General features: G+C 39.7%; 1 protein-coding gene across 1 annotated transcript in view; it reads left to right on the forward strand.

Moving 5' to 3' along the window:
• tspan15 (tetraspanin 15) overlaps window positions 1-16,504 on the forward strand; it is a 100,027-nt gene that overhangs the window by 22,354 nt on the left and 61,169 nt on the right. Inside the window, exons 2-3 of the mRNA XM_062026015.1 lie at window positions 12,663-12,848; window positions 14,534-14,608. Of these exons, the coding sequence (XP_061881999.1) occupies window positions 12,663-12,848; window positions 14,534-14,608 (261 nt within the window). The remainder of the gene's footprint in view (window positions 1-12,662; window positions 12,849-14,533; window positions 14,609-16,504) is intronic.

Here is a 16,504-nt window from a genome sequence, read left to right on the forward strand (position 1 = left end):
TGCCATAATTTGTTGATTTTAGTTTAAGAAAACTAAGACTAAATACAATATATAGTACTATATATATTACTGTAATTACTAGATGTGGGGAAAATTATTGATTCTTCGATGCATCACGATTGGAACATCGACGATTCTGAATTGATGGCCGAACGTCTAAATATCCATTGTTTATGTATGTTAATGCAATACAGACTGTTCTAAATTGCAGATCGAGCGCGGACATACAGGGAGAAGGAGAGGAAAAGCCATGCTAACGCAGCTCTATGCTTTCTTAAATGTGAAGTAGTGAAACAACAAAAGTAAATGCTTTGTACACTTTAACAGAAGTTTAACTGGAACCGTGTTACAGCAGAGAGAGACCAGCTAAGAAGAGGAAAGTAACAAGTAGATTAATAAATCCAGTGAGAGAATAATATCCACACAGTCTGATAACACTGTCAGCCATGGATATAATTGGGTAGCTGGTAGGTAGGTAAGTCTCTGTGTCTCGGCATTCCGTGGTTACAGTTGGCACGTAAATTTAAACAACAAATGTGTTTGTAAAATTATAGATGCATATATAATCCATTCATTATCAATCAAAAAAATTGTATATGAATTGATAGAACTAGTCGAATTGTGACGTGCCCAAAGATTCCCAGCCCTAATCAGTACTGTGTATATAGTACAGCATAGATTGTTACATTTTCACAAGTTTAATTTCTTTTACAAATAGTCGAGGCTGCCATTGTTTCAAAGATAGGAAAATTAAATTTTAAATGAGCAAATTAGTTTTGTCATATCAGAAGTGTTAATGACTCATAAAAGGTATGTTGGCATAATTAATTAGTAAAGTGAGTTAGTGTATCGATGAATCTTAGTGCACAGGTGTTTTCTTGTATTTGTTTAAAAACCCCCACACAATTTCAAACCTTGATTACAGGTTAGCTACAACAGTGTCGTGTGTTAAAAACAAACTTTAATGCATTTATAAATAGTTGATTTATATAGGCTAGTAAGGTAAAGTTTTGTACCTGACAAGTTTCGGCTATCTTGCTTCTGCAGCCTTCCTCAGAGGTGTCACGTGATGTTAGTGTGACGTCATCTGTGACGTGTTATATGGATTGTTCCATCCCACCTGAGGTGGTGGGATGGCGGTGTCCCCTGGTGTGCGTCGGGGGTAGGGCGACTAGCCTATATAAATCAACTATTTATAAATACACATTAGTAGGCTAAATGAACCTCTTTAACATTAACTTTAATGCACTGAAATGTGATTGACCTGCTGTGTGCTGTACTGAAAAGAACATGGGGGTGCACTGTTTGGTGTAAGTGTAGGTGACCAAAGGCTATCATGCAGATGACAGCAATTGTATTGTCATTATAGCTTCAGATTTCTTTCGATGGTTATTTCAATGACTCTGTATCATCCATCCATCCATCCATTTTCTACCGCTCATTCCCTTCGGGTCGCAGGGGGGGCTGGAGCCTATCTCAGCCACAATCGGGCGGAAGGTGGGGTACACCCTGGACAAGTCGCCACCTCATCGCACTCTGTATCAGTTATTTCAATTACTCTGTATCGTTTCAACTTGCATGACCTGAGGCATCTGATTTCCACAACACTTTGGACAGAATACTTGGTCATTGCACTTTAAAGGAAGTAAAAATACGCACCGTACACCCACTTTGTGTGGGAAAGCTTTCTGCAAGATTTTCAGTATGATATACTGTTCATTCATTCTGAAATGCACAATTACAACCTCTCTTGTAGTTACATTTGTTGGGGGTGAAGTCAGGGTTTTCATGTTCTATCATGTCAAAGTTACTCCATTATGCATGTATGGCATAGCAGTGTGCACTTGAAAAAGACAGAGTTGATTTTGTGCAACTAATTAAAGATTAAGATTAAAGTACCAATGATTGTCACACACACTCTGATGTGGTGAAATTTGTCCTCTGCATTTGACCCATCCCCTTGGGGAGCAGTGGGCAGCAGCGGCGCCGCGCCCGGGAATCATTTTGGTGATTTAACCCCCAACTCCAACCCTTGATGCTGAGTGCCAAGCAGGGAGGTAATGGGTCCCATTTTTATAGTCTTTGGTATGACTCGGCTGGGATTTGAACTCCAACCTACCGATCTCAGGGCGGACACTCTAATCAATCAATCAATCAATCAATCAATGTTTACTTATATAGCCCTAAATCACGAGTGTCTCAAAGGGCTGCACAAGCCACAATGACATCCTCTGCTCAGATCCCACATCAGGGCAAGAAAAAACTCAACCCAATGGGTTAACAATGGGAAACCTTGGAGGGGACCGCAGATGTGGGGACCCCCCTGGGCGACCGGTGCAATGGGCGTCGAGTGGATCTAGCATAATATTGTGAGAGTCTAGTCCAGACCTGGGCATTGTACGGCCCGCGGGCCGCATCCGGCCCTTTGCGTATCCCTGTCCGGCCCGCGTGAGGCCAATCATAAATTACAAAATACATTTCAAAAAGTATCTATGTCGAGTGTGCAATACAACGGTGCTGCTTTTGTTTTGAAAAGCGTTATTTGTATTACTTCCGTGTGGACGTATGCGCATGTGCGATTGTGAGTGAATTGAACCGCGCAATAACAAATTACAAAATAAAGTTTAAAAAACATCTATGTCGTGCGCGCAATACAACTGTGCTGCTTTTATTTTGAAATGTGTTATTTATGCCATGTCCGGGGGGAACCTGTGATGAGACGCTAAAAAAAGAAAAGTTGATGACGAATGGCGTGTGTTGGACTGGCAAGTATTTCTTTACATAAATTAATGGTAAAGCCGTGTGCTTAAAGGCCTACTGAAATGATTTTTAAAAATTTAAACGGGAATAGCAGATCCATTCTATGTGTCATACTTGATCATTTCGCGATATTGCCATATTTTTGCTGAAAGGATTTAATAGAGAAAATCGACGATAAAGTTCGCAACTTTTGCTCGCTGATAAAAAAAAAGCCTTGCCTGTACCGGAAGTAGCGTGACGTCACAGGAGCTAGTATTCCTCACAATTCCCCATTGTTTACAATGGAGCGAGAGAGATTCGGACCGAGAAAGTGATGATTACCCCATTAATTTGAGCGAGGATGGAAGATTCGTAGATGAGGAACGTTACAGTGAAGGACTTGAGAGACAGTGATGGACGCATCTTTTTTCGCTCTGACCGTAACTTAGGTACAAGCTGGCTCATTGGATTCCACACTCTCCTTTTTTTATTGTGGATCACGGATTTGTATTTTAAACCACCTCGGATACTATATCCTCTTGAAAATGAGAGTCGAGAACGCAAAATGGACATTCAGTGCCTTTTATCTCCACGACAATAAATCGGCGAAATGCTTTAGCTACGAGCTAATGTGATAGCATCGTGCTTTAACTGCATATAGAAACAAAAAAATAAAGGATAGAAGGAAGGATAGATAGAAAATCAACAATACTATTAAACCGTGGACATGTAAATACACGGTTAATGCTTTCCAGGCTGGCGAAGGTTAACAATGCTGTGCTAACGACGCCATTGAAGCTAACTTAGCAACTTAGCAACGGGACCTCACAGAGCTATGCTAAAAACATTAGCTCTCCACCTACGCCAGCCAGCCCTCATCTACTCATCAACACCCGTGCTCACCTGCGTTCCAGCGATCGGCAGAAGGACGAAGGACTTCACCCGATGCGTTTGGCGGCCCGGAGACGTAGGAAGTCAAGGTGAGGTCGACGGCTAGCGCGGCTAGTGCGGCTAGCGCTCCAACAAAGTCCTCCTGGTTGTGTTGCTGTAGTCCGCTGCTAATACACCGATCCCACCTACAACTGTCTTCTTTGCAGCCTTCATTGTTCATTAAACAAATTGCAAAAGATGTCCAAAATACTGTGGAATTATGAAATGAAAACAGAGCTTTTTGTGTAGGATTCTACGGGTACCATAACTTCCGTTACTCTGACTTCGTCACGCGCATACGTCATCATACCGCGACGTTTCAGCCGGATATTTCCCGGGAAGTTTTAAAAGTCACTTTATAAGTTAACCCGGCCGTATTGGCATGTGTTGCAATGTTAAGATTTCATCATTGATATATAAACTATCAGACTGCGTGGTCGGTAGTAGTAGGTTTCAGTAGGCCTTTAATTTGTGGTACACAGCTTGCTGTGTTTAAAGAATATCATTTGAATCGCCACTACACGAAGAAACACGAGGGAAAATACCGGAATCTGTCTGATGAAGCGCGCGCAAGGGAGGCTGATGCGTTGATGGTAAAACTGCAAACCCAACAAGGACTTTTTGCCATATTTCACACCCCCAGAGATGCAGCGGTCAGGACAAGTTTCGTCATTTCTCACAAGAGCGCCAGAAAAAGTAAGGCGTTTTCTGACGGGGAGTTTATTAAGGAGTGCTTATTTGACTTTGTTGCGCTGTATGCCCGGAGACATGGACTGTTTTTCGCTAACTTTGGATGAGATCTGCGATGTACGTGACACCTCCAGCTGCTCTTCTTCTTACGTGGGATAACTGCAGACTTTCAAATCACGGAGTAGCTGGCAGCCATGCAGTCAATTAAAGAGACAACCACAGGTAATGAATTGTTCACATAGGTAAATGCATGTTTGGACATGTTAGGACTGAAATGGGACAAGCTGGCAGGTGTGACAATCCAATCCACTTTATTTATATAGCACATTTAAACAACAAAATGTTTTCAAAGTGCTGCACAACAATATTAAAAACAATATTCAAATATTATCCTTAGCTCCACCAATGACTGAATGAAAAGAAAAAACAATTACATATAAAACCAATATAAAAAACAATATAAAATAAATATGATTAAAAACTATTTTTAACAACAGATGGTTGTCCAAATCTGATGGGGAAAAATGTTGGATAATGCAGGATAAAGTGACCATCAAAAGCAATCTGCTTTTGTATAAAGTTAAGTTAGGTTAAATTAAATAATTATTATTATTATTATCATCATTATTATTATCATCATTATTATTTATCTTACGGTATATCAAAAATAATATTGAGCAAAATTTAATTTAAATATTGTCGTGTGGCCCTCCAGCAGTGCTCGGTTTGCTTATGCGGCCCCCGGTGAAAATTAATTGCCCACCCCTGGTCTAGTCCATAGTGGATCCAACATAATAGTGTGAGTCCAGTCTATAGTGGGGCCAGCAGGAGACCATCCTGAGCGGAGACAGGTCAGCAGCGCAGACACGTCCCCAACCGATGCACAGACAAGTGGTCCACCCTGGGTCCCGACCCTGGACAGCCAGCGCCTCATCCGTGGCCACCGAACCTGTGCCCCCCCCAAGAACCCAACCCTGGGGAACTCCACACGTTACTTTAACATACTCCGAGGTCACATTGTTATGGGAGACTCACTGTATCCTGTCAGTAAGATAGAGTTAAACCAAGACAAGGCTAAGTCTGACATACCAATACGTGTTTTGATACGCTCCAATAAAATATGATCGACTATATCGAAAGCAGCGCTAAGATCAAGAAGCAGCAACATAGATGACGCTTCAGAATCCATCGTTAGCAATAGATCATTAGTCATTTTTGCGATTTGCCCTGAAACCGGATTGAAAGGGTTCACAGAGATTGTTAGACGCTAAGTGTTCATTTAGCTGCTGTGCAACAATTTTTTCGAGGATTTTCGAAATAAACGGAAGGTGGGACACCGGCCGGTAGTTTGCCATGAGGTCAGGATCGAGGTTAGGTCTTTTGAGCAGAGGATTAAAGGCCTACTGAAACCCACTACTACCAACCACGCAGTCTGATAGTTTATATATCAATGATGAAATCTTAACATTATAACACATGCCAATACGGCCGGGTTAACTTATAAAGTGACATTTTAAATTTGCCGCTAAACTTCCGGTTCGAAACGCCTCTGAGGATGACGTATGCGCGTGACGTAGACCGGCGAACACGGGTATGCCTTCCACATTGAAGCCAATACGAAAAAGTTCTGTTTTCATTTCATAATTCCACAGTATTCTGGACATCTGTGTTCGTGAATCTGTTTCAATCATGTTCATTGCATTATGGAGAACGAAGCTGAGCAAGCAAAGAAGAAAGTTGTCTGTGCGAAATGGACGTATTTTTCGAACGTAGTCAGCCACAACAGTACACAGCCGGCGCTTCTTTGTTTACATTCCCGAAAGATGCAGTCAAGATGGAAGAACTCGGATAACAGAGACTCTAACCAGGAGGACTTTTGACTTGGATACACAGACGCCTGTAGAGAACTGGGACAACACAGACTCTTACCAGGATTACTTTGATTTGGATGACAAAGACGCAGACGTGCTACTGTGAGTATGCAGCTTTGGCTTCTAAACATTTGTTCGCTTGACCGTATGTGCGCAACTTTTTTTTGCGTATGTACGTAACTTTTTAAAAATATATAAGCTTTATGAACCTTGGGTTAGGTGAACGGTCTTTTGGGCTGAGTGATTGTGTGTGTTGATCAGGTGTTTGAATTGTATTGGCGTGTTCTATGGAGCTAGGAGCTAGCATAGGAGCTAGGAGCTAGCATAACACGTACCGTACCGTACCGTACGTGCGCGTCACGTACGTAACTTTTTAAAAATATATAAGCTTTATGAACCTTGGGTTAGGTGAACGGTCTTGGGCTGAGTGATTGTGTGTGTTGATCAGGTGTTTGAATTGTATTGGCGTGTTCTATGGAGCTAGGAGCTAGCATAGGAGCTAGCATAACACGTACCGTACCGTACGTGCGCGTCACGTACGTAACTTTTTAAAAATATATAAGCTTTATGAACCTTGGGTTAGGTGAACGGTCTTTTGGGCTGAGTGATTGTGTGTGTTGATCAGGTGTTTGAATTGTATTGGCGTGTTCTATGGAGCTAGGAGCTAGCATAACAAACACGCAGGTGTTATTATGCAGGATTAATTTGTGGCATATTAAATATAAGCCTGGTTGTGTTGTGGCTAGTAGAGTATATATATGTCTTGTGTTTATTTGCTGTTGTAGTCATTCCCAGCTGAATATCAGGTACCGTGAGTATGCAGCCTTGGCTGCTAAACATTTGATAACTTGACCGTATGTGCGCGTCACGTACGTAACTTTTTAAAAATATATAAGCTTTATGAACCTTGGGTTAGGTGAACGGTCTTTTGGGCTGAGTGATTGTGTGTGTTGATCAGGTGTTTGAATTGTATTGGCGTGTTCTATGGAGCTAGGAGCTAGCAGAGGAGCTAGGAGCTAGCATAACAAACACGCAGGTGTTTTTATGCAGGATTAATTTGTGGCATGTTAAATATAAGCCTGGTTGTGTTGTGGCTAATAGAGTATATATATGTCTTGTGTTTATTTACTGTTGTAGTCATTCCCAGCTGAATATCAGGTCACCCCCGGCTCTCACAGCATCTTCCCTATCTGAATAGCTTCAACTCCCCACTAGTCCTTCACTTGCACTTTACTCATCCACAAATCTTTCATCCTCGCTCAAATTAATGGGGAAATTGTCGCTTTCTCGGTCCGAATCTCTCTCACTTCATGCGGCCATCATTGTAAACAATAGGGAACTTTGCGTATATGTTCAACTGACTACGTCACGCTACTTCCGGTAGGGGCAAGCCTTTTTTTTATCAGATACCAAAAGTTGCAATCTTTATCGTCGTTGTTCTATACTAAATCCTTTCAGCAAAAATATGGCAATATCGCGAAATGATCAAGTATGACACATAGAATAGATCTGCTATCCCCGTTGAAATAAAAAAAAATCATTTCAGTAGGCCTTTAATAACCGCTTTTTTGAATGCTAGGGGAACAGTGTCAGAGGAAAGTGATAAGTTTAGAATATTTAGCACTGATGGTCCTAATGTTATAAACAGTTCCTTGATACTGTAAGTTTCCCAGGAAGTGGGTCAAGTATCAATCATCAATGTTTATTTATATAGCCCTAAATCACAGATGTCTCAAAGGGCTGCACAAGCCAAAACGACATCCTCGGTACAGAGCCCACATAGTAAGTAAACATGCTGTTTGTTTTATCCCATTTACACGCCATAGTAGTTCCTCTGTTATTTCATCAAAAAGAGAGAGACTATTTTGGAGGGCAATATCCGTCGTATATACATTCGTATCTGTGTTAATAAAATCCAGTTGTAGCTGGGACGCGTTGTCTTTAATCTCCATTCTGAGTTAAATTTTCTTATTAAAGAAATTCATAGTCATCTGCCGAGTGGGTAGAGCTACTGGGAGGAGTCCCTTGTTGGGTTAGCGATGCTACTGTACTAAGCAAATATTTAGGATTGTTTTTGTTGAGGCGGATGAGATTTGAGTAGTATTTAGCTTTAGCTAAGGTAAGCAGGCGTTTATATATTATTAAACTATCACTCCATGCTTGATGGAAAACCTCAAGTTTAGTCGCGCGCCATTTGCGTTCCAGCTTTATACATGATAATTTAAGAGCTCTAGTTTCTTCTGTAAACCATGGGGTACGCCTTTTAGGGGCCAGTTTTAGCTTTAGCAGTGCTATACTATCAATGGTTTTGCGCAAGGCGTCGTTAAAGTTGTTAGTCTGGTTATCAATAGAGCCCACATAATTTGGGAATGGTGCCATTACCAAAGGTAGTAGGCCAGCTAGAGTCATCGTTGTGGTAGCATTAATGTTGCGGCTGCTAAAGCAGTTATCATTATTATTATTAGCTTGTTGACAATGAGTCAGGATTTCAAATTTTATAAGGTAATGATCGGACATTACTTTAGTATACGGGAGTATCATAACTTTGGAGGTGGTGACACCCCTGACAAGCACTAGATCTATCGTATTACCGTTGCGATGCATGGGTTCATTTATTATTAGTGTAAGACCACAGCTATCAATTATAGCCTGGTGCGCCACGCACGGAGGGTCTGATGGGGTATTCATATGGATATGAAAGTCCCCCATTATAATTATATTGTCGGCGTGCGTCACTAGATCAGCGACGAACTCTTGAGAATTCACTGATAAAGTCAGAATAGGGCCCAGGGGGGCGGTAGATAACAGCCAGGTAGAGAGGTAGCGGTGCGACAGACCTCATAGTAAGCACCTCAAATTATTTAAATTTATTACTTAGGTTAGGGGTAAGGTTAAGGTTTTAATTGTATATTAGTGCGACCCCCCCACCCCTTTTAAGGGGACGGGCAATATGTGCATTCGTGTAGTTAGGAGGTGCCTCGTTCAGCGCAAACAATTTGTCTGATTTGAGCCAGGTTTCGCTGAGACCAATGACGTTAAGATTGTTGTCTCTAATGACCTCATTAACTAATAACGTTTTGGGAGACAATGATTTTATGTTTAAAAAGCCCATATTAGAGGTAGTGAGCTGTTTTGAGGAATTTTTGTTAATGTTATCCATAGTAGTAATTAGGGCTGGGCGATATGGCCTTTTTTTAATATCTCGATATTTTTAGGCCATATCACGATACACGATATATATCTCGATATTTTGCCTCAGCCTTGAATTAACACTTGATACATATAATCACACCAATCACACCAGTATGATGATTCTATGTGTCTACATTAAAACATTCTTGTTCATACTGCATTAATATATGCTCATTTTAAACTTTCAGGCAGAGAAGGAAATCACAACTAAGTCAATTTACCAAAACTGTATTTATTAAACTGTTATTAAGCAGTGGCACAAATATTCATGTCATTTCCAAAACAGAAAGTGCAAGATTGTCTGAGACATTTTAAAACAAGCTATTAGTGCACGTTTGTGCATGACGTCACTAAGATGACTTATCAAAACAACACTAAATTAAAGTGCACTTTTTGTACAGAACGCCACTACAATAGTTTAAAAACACGATGTCACACAAGATGTTTCAATAAGTGTCAAATAAAAATGAGCTGCATAATAGGAAATCAAATAGTGTACGTCCTTCGCTATGTGGTAGGTTCCTGCGGACATTATCTCCTTTTGTCGTGGACTCTTTTTTTTCATACGGTGTTGATCTGGAAATGTTTACCTCTGCATTTTGATGGTGTGGGCGAGTGGCACCAAACGGAGATGTTGACATGCGGAGTAAGCACTCTTGATTCTCTAGCGGGTGACTTTTCAAATTATGCTGCATATTAGCAGTAATGCTACTTTTTGTAGAAACTCTTTTGCCCCACACTTGACAAATTACGGTTGTCTGTTCGACATTCCCACTTGAAGCCAAACCACTGCCAGACGATGGACCCCCTGCTGTTTTTCTTGGGAATTAATTCTTCCTTTATTTGTTACCAAATTTGCACCTTTTTTCTCTCGTATTACCACTTGCACCACAGCTAACTTTAACCATGCTGCTACGTCTCTGCGCCGCGAGGGAGTTTACGTATATGACGTGACAGTATGTGACATATGTAGAAGGTGCGCTTGTTGTCTGTGAGAAGGAGACATAAGAAAGAGTGGGAAGAGCCTGTCGTGTAATGCCAGCAGCTAAAAGCAACTGCGTGAGAACGTATACTCCAATATCACGATATAGTCATTTTTTATATCGCACAGAGACAAACCCGCGATTTATTGCGTATATCGATATATCGCCCAGCCCTAGTAGTAATATTAATAATGTTGCGTTTATTTTGCGTAGTGCGCTTTAAATAATTTCGACCATATCTAGGAATTGATATGACGGGAATCACTGAACGCAATATAATTTTCCACCTCAGTAGAATGCATGTCCACCTCTGGCACAGTCACTGCAGAAAAAACATGTGAGTTGTGTATTATTCTATCGATTCAACTAATGACTTGTACGTAACGTAGCGCCTTGAAAGTGTATTCCTTTTAGTTCTGAACTTGCACAAATGTTTCTGTTGTGCTCCACATCTGTGACGGAACCCTTCATTATTAATCAATCACTCATGACGAGGTGCATTTGCGAACACCTTAATTCTGAATATTAACATTACGATACAAGCTGAATCGTTCATGTATTTAAATTTAAAAAATGTTTATCAACATAGGCATTTTTAGTTTTTCACCTGTGTTTCACACTAGGGAAAATGTGGAGCTCACAATAATAGTTTATCACTCAGACAGATCTTATTATACAAATAAATAATCAGTGCCGCTGATAGTGAAAGGACAAGTCAACAATTTGTCGGAAATGTCTCGTACACGTGCATCAACATCAGTATCTATGATGTAAAGGCTGTGTGACGACCTGTCACTCAAGTTTCATATATTGTCACGTTTCCTTATTTTCTGCGTTTGTTTCCTGTTTGGCGCTTCTAGTTTATTTAGTTATGTTTCCTGTTTGTCTCCCTGCATGAGCGTGTTTTCCCCTCACCTGTCGCTGTTTGGCTGCCTGGCCACACCTGGTTTTGATTGCCAATCAGGCTTCTATTTATGCCTGCCTCATCCTCCAGTCAGGGCTTGAGGATTGTAAATGATGCGTTTGTTACATGTGTTGCTGTTGGCTTTGCTCCACAATGTGTTTATAATTAAATACATACTTACCTGCACGTCATTCTCCTGCATCTTGAGGTCCCAATTACCGCAGCAATGCGAGTTTGTGACTGACCGATGTTGTATAACAGACATGTTTGGTACACGTAGCAAAGTAAACTGTAGGGAAAATGAGTTGTTCATGTAAGTCATAGAGAAAAAAAATCCATTGTTTGTGCACAAAGCCCCTGAGGTCCATTATCCATGGGTTGCTGTCTTACATCGCACCGGTGGAAAAACACTTATTTTGCTAATTTTTCCACTTTCAATTTCTTGTTTACTTGATCACCTTGTATATGTGGTGCTTGCTGAAATTGAATCCATGTGGTCTTTTACTTTAGATTTGACTAGAACTTACCCTGGTAATTAACTACTTCATTTAACCTTTGCTTCAAATGTCATTAAGCTTTATCGTGACTAAATAGCTTCCACATTGACGTGTGTTGTAAGTGTAATTGTTACTGGTCATTTTCTTCGTAATGCGTCATAGATGACAAAACAGAATCCTAAACTCCTGATTGCTGGTCTTTTTTTCTTTCTCATGCAAATGAGAAACACACACTGTGTCACCAGTGTGTGTTTCATTCGTCAACACATACATATCTATGCCATGTATATACTTAACCCAATTTACCGGTAAATAAAAGGACACACAATTACCAGAATATATTTGATCTTATTACATTGTGTAGGTGCATCCCATGTGTCTGTCGCCCAGTGTGTAATTACCGGTAATTGTGAAAAGTATGTGCTGTATTCCGTATTAGTAGTCTATGCACACTCTTGATTTTGACAAACACAACTGACTCACGGGATAAGCTGTGGCCAACTGTAGTGAACTTAATTAAAAAAAAAAAATCTGATTGACTTTGCTAAAGTTTTCAAGTAGTAAAGTCCATCTCAGTCTGGCTCAAATAGAGATGACAGTTAGATGTATGTGGCACTGCTGGCTTCCTCCGGGCAAAGCCTCCAGAGAGGTTTAATTTACACTCACATATTACATTTGGTCTACTGACGAGTGGAAAACCATTTCTGTCACTCACTTCAATGTTATTTCCAGTCTGGAAAGTTTTCTGCAGTGTATGTGGCCGAAAGTCGATTTCAACACAAATGTAATACAAATGTAAAACCACATTTTATTTTTTGTTTGATTATTTTAACTGTCTTTTCTCTGTTTTTTTCAGCTTATCGGCGGCTGCATATTGGGGATAGGTATTTATGCTGAGGTGGAGAGGCAGCGCTACAAGACACTGGAGGGGGTGTTTCTGGCCCCTGCTCTGTTCCTTATCCTCCTGGGAATAGTTATGTTTGTGGTTTCCTTCATAGGAGTATTGGCATCATTAAGGGACAATCTAGTTCTCCTCAAGGTGGTGAGTAGTGTGCCGATAGCTTCACCCACGTAGGTGGCTTTTTTCAGATTGCTGTTGATCACAAGGGCAGTAATTAAATGCTGATTTAAGATGGATAAGGATGCTTCACTTGATCGAATCCTACATATATATTTGAATAAGAAACAACTATACATAACCTGACTGTATGCCATTTGTGGTTCCTTCTATGGCTTGTTTAAATGCTTTGAAATGCATGCTACCTTACATGTAATAAAAATACCCTCAAAGTTTAATATTCAGACTAATGCTCAATGACTTTCCAGCGTTAAATCCTACACATAGACCTGCAAAAATGTTTTGCTTGATGACAGACATGTTTTTTTTGACATGTCTAACTTTTACAGGCATGTTCTCTGAAGGTGTGCACAAAATGTTGTGGTGATTTAGCTAAACACTGTAAAGTTGTAGTGGCTGTGTCGTAGGGCTGGCTAAAATAATAGATTTGCCCGATTATGGATCGGTGTCTTTTAATTTATAGCAATATCGATTGACTAGCCATAATATCGTTTACCACACACACTTCCGGCCTTTACAATGAAATTGCGGTGTGTTGCATCCTATCAAAATAAGAGCTCCAAAAGAATGGCTTACATACAATACCAAACAATACCTTTTAATAAACTATTTGTAATAATGGAATGTTGCAATTCAATTACACTTTCACTTGCCATTTCTTTATTTCAAAATTGCACTTTTGAGACTCTGGGGGAAGTTTTAAACTGCAATGTTTTTATGGTGAAGGAAAAAAAAAAGTTTGTAACATATTTGATACATTTTTAATCTTTACGTGTAGATCGAATCAAATTGAATTGAATCGTGATTAATCAATTTAGAACCTCACAAATCAATTCAGAAAATTGACCATGATACTCAGCCTTAGTATTTTATTGGGCGCATTAAGCAATGTTAGATATTTCAAGTCCCATCTGACTTATGGGGTTTAAATAACCGCACCATCATGTGATGTATTTGTTAGAAAATCACCACAGTCAACACCAGGGCTGAGTGAATCAATCGATTGGATCAGTCATGGATCGATATCTTCCGATCTTCATAACATCAAGGTGATTGTAAGCCAGAAAATTTAGCGCACACTTCTGGCCTCCACAATAAAATCCTTGTGCTTTACATCCTGTCTGACTGCTAACAAAATAAGAGTCCCAGTAGAATAGCTTACGTATTACTGTTATTTTGCACATGAAGCAACAATACTATACTATAATTTATATTATTGGAATGTTTAAATACATATACACTTTTAGTTGCAATTCATTTCCTATTTCAAAATTATACTTTTCAGACTTTTAAGGAGGTTTAAGTTGACCAAAGTTGTTTACTGTGAAGGGAAAAAACCCAGTATATTTTATTTTGTAACATATTTGAGACATTTTCAAATTGAACAAGGATTAATATATTTAGAACCTTGTGGAAGAAAAATAAAATGAAAAAATAGAACAATGTGAATCGAAATTTAATCAATTTGGGAAACTGGCCATGATACCCAGCCATATTCAACACAGTAGGTGTATTATGTATTGTTTCACTGATGATAAAGACAGGGTGAGTTCTGATGCATATAAGGCTTTTAAAATATATAACCAGTGTTAAATAATGTACTATTGAGCTAAACCGCGTCCTAATTGTTGCTGTGTTGCTGCTCACAGTTCATGTACACACTGACAGTGTGTCTTATCCTGGAACTGCTGGGGGGAATCCTAGCACTAATTTTCCAAAACCAGGTGAGTGGTTTTCTCTGTGATATTTCAACATAATGTGTGTTGTACTATTAGTTTTGTTATTAATTTCAATTGCAGGTGATGTCATACTTCAATTGCAGGTGATGTCATACTTTTCTGGTCAAACGGCACCATGTATCCACAAAATTTTGGAACTGTATGTACTAAAAAAATGGATAACCCCAATTAGAACTTTTTAAAGGGAAACTACTTTTTTTTTAAAGTTTTGCCTATCAGGCACAAGCGGTAGAAAATGAATGGATGGATGGATTCACAATCCTTATGTAAGAAAAAAACATGTTTTCTTTTTTCATGCGTTCTAAATATTAAATACATGTGATCAAAAGTCTGCTTACAATAGAGCCTATGGGAGTCGCTCTATTCTGCCTATTAAAGCCCTTTAAAAAAATCCAAACACTTCAATTACGTTTTTTTATACATGTGAGTAGATATGTAATGTAGTAACAGGCAATTAATATTTAATATTTATGCATTTTTAAGCATAAGCAGTGCATTAATTAAAAAACGCATGAAGACGTTCACGTTTTTTCCGTACATCACTGATGTCTACTCACTGCAGACTTCATGAGAGCCAACAGACATAATAAAACATCACTGCAATGTTTGCTGTCATTAAGAAGCGGACTGATGAAATATTGTTATATTCTCGTTTCAGATGATAAATGACTCATAATCCTTCTCAGGTTCAAACACTGATGACATTTATTAAACAAGACGAGGCAAAGAATCAAACAGAGACATAATTCAATTTGGACTCAATATTGACGAGAGACGTGGCGACTGTACTCTCGGTACAGTCTTCAACCACGCTCTGCCCCAAGATTGCACTTCTCCTTTATTTGACTTTCTCCCCCCCACCTGCCCACAGCTGCTTCCAGAGGGAAGTGGGTCGTAAACAGCGTTGCCTTCGGTTACCGAACAGTTCAAAGAGTTCCATAAAATACTTCAAAAAGAGTTCCTCTGGAAGTTGAGCAGATCCTGCCATCTGTCCGCTTTGAAGTCCTCGGGCCAGAACAACATCCTTCTGTTGATTACCATACATGAGAGAACACAAGAACACCATCTTGCTTCCCCCTTACACAGGGGAGTTTTACGAGCCTTACTCTTGGTAGGTTTCAAAAGACAGCCTTTTGTCTTCTTATCAGGAACACAATGTAATACAAAGTTTTTGTGATAATTTAGAAACAATTATTCTAACAATCCTCACAAAGAAAAGGGGGGTGGATCCAAGCGTTTTTTTGTGTCGTTCTCACAATTTCGGGTCTAAATTGGCTGTCAAAGTGTACCATGTCGGATTACAAACCCCGTTTCCATATGAGTTGGGAAATTGTGTTAGATGTAAATATAAACGGAATACAATGATTTGCAAATCCTTTTCAACCCATATTCAATTGAATGCACTACAAAGACAAGATATTTGATGTTCAAACTCATAAACTTTATTTATTTTTTTGCAAATAATAATTAACTTAGAATTCATGGCTGCAACACGTGCCAAAGTAGTTGGAAAAGGGCATGTTCACCACTGTTACTGGCCTTTCCTTTTAACAACACTCAGTAAACGTTTGGGAACTGAGGAGACACATTTTTTAAGCTTCTCAGGTGGAATTCTTTCCCATTCTTGCTTGATGTACAGCTTAAGTTGTTCAACAGTTCGGGGGTCTCCGTTGTGATATTTTAGGCTTCATATTGCGCTACACATTTTCAATGGGAGACAGGTCTGGACTACAGGCAGGCCAGTCTAGTACACGCACTCTTTTACTAAGAAGCCACGTTGATGTAACACGTGGCTTGGCATTGTCTTGCTCAAATAAGCAGGGCGTCCATGGTAACATTGCTTGGATGGCAACATATGTTGCTCCAAAACCTGTATGTACC

This window comes from Entelurus aequoreus, linkage group LG02, assembly GCF_033978785.1.
Source record: "Entelurus aequoreus isolate RoL-2023_Sb linkage group LG02, RoL_Eaeq_v1.1, whole genome shotgun sequence".
Taxonomy (NCBI): Eukaryota; Metazoa; Chordata; class Actinopteri; order Syngnathiformes; family Syngnathidae; genus Entelurus; species Entelurus aequoreus.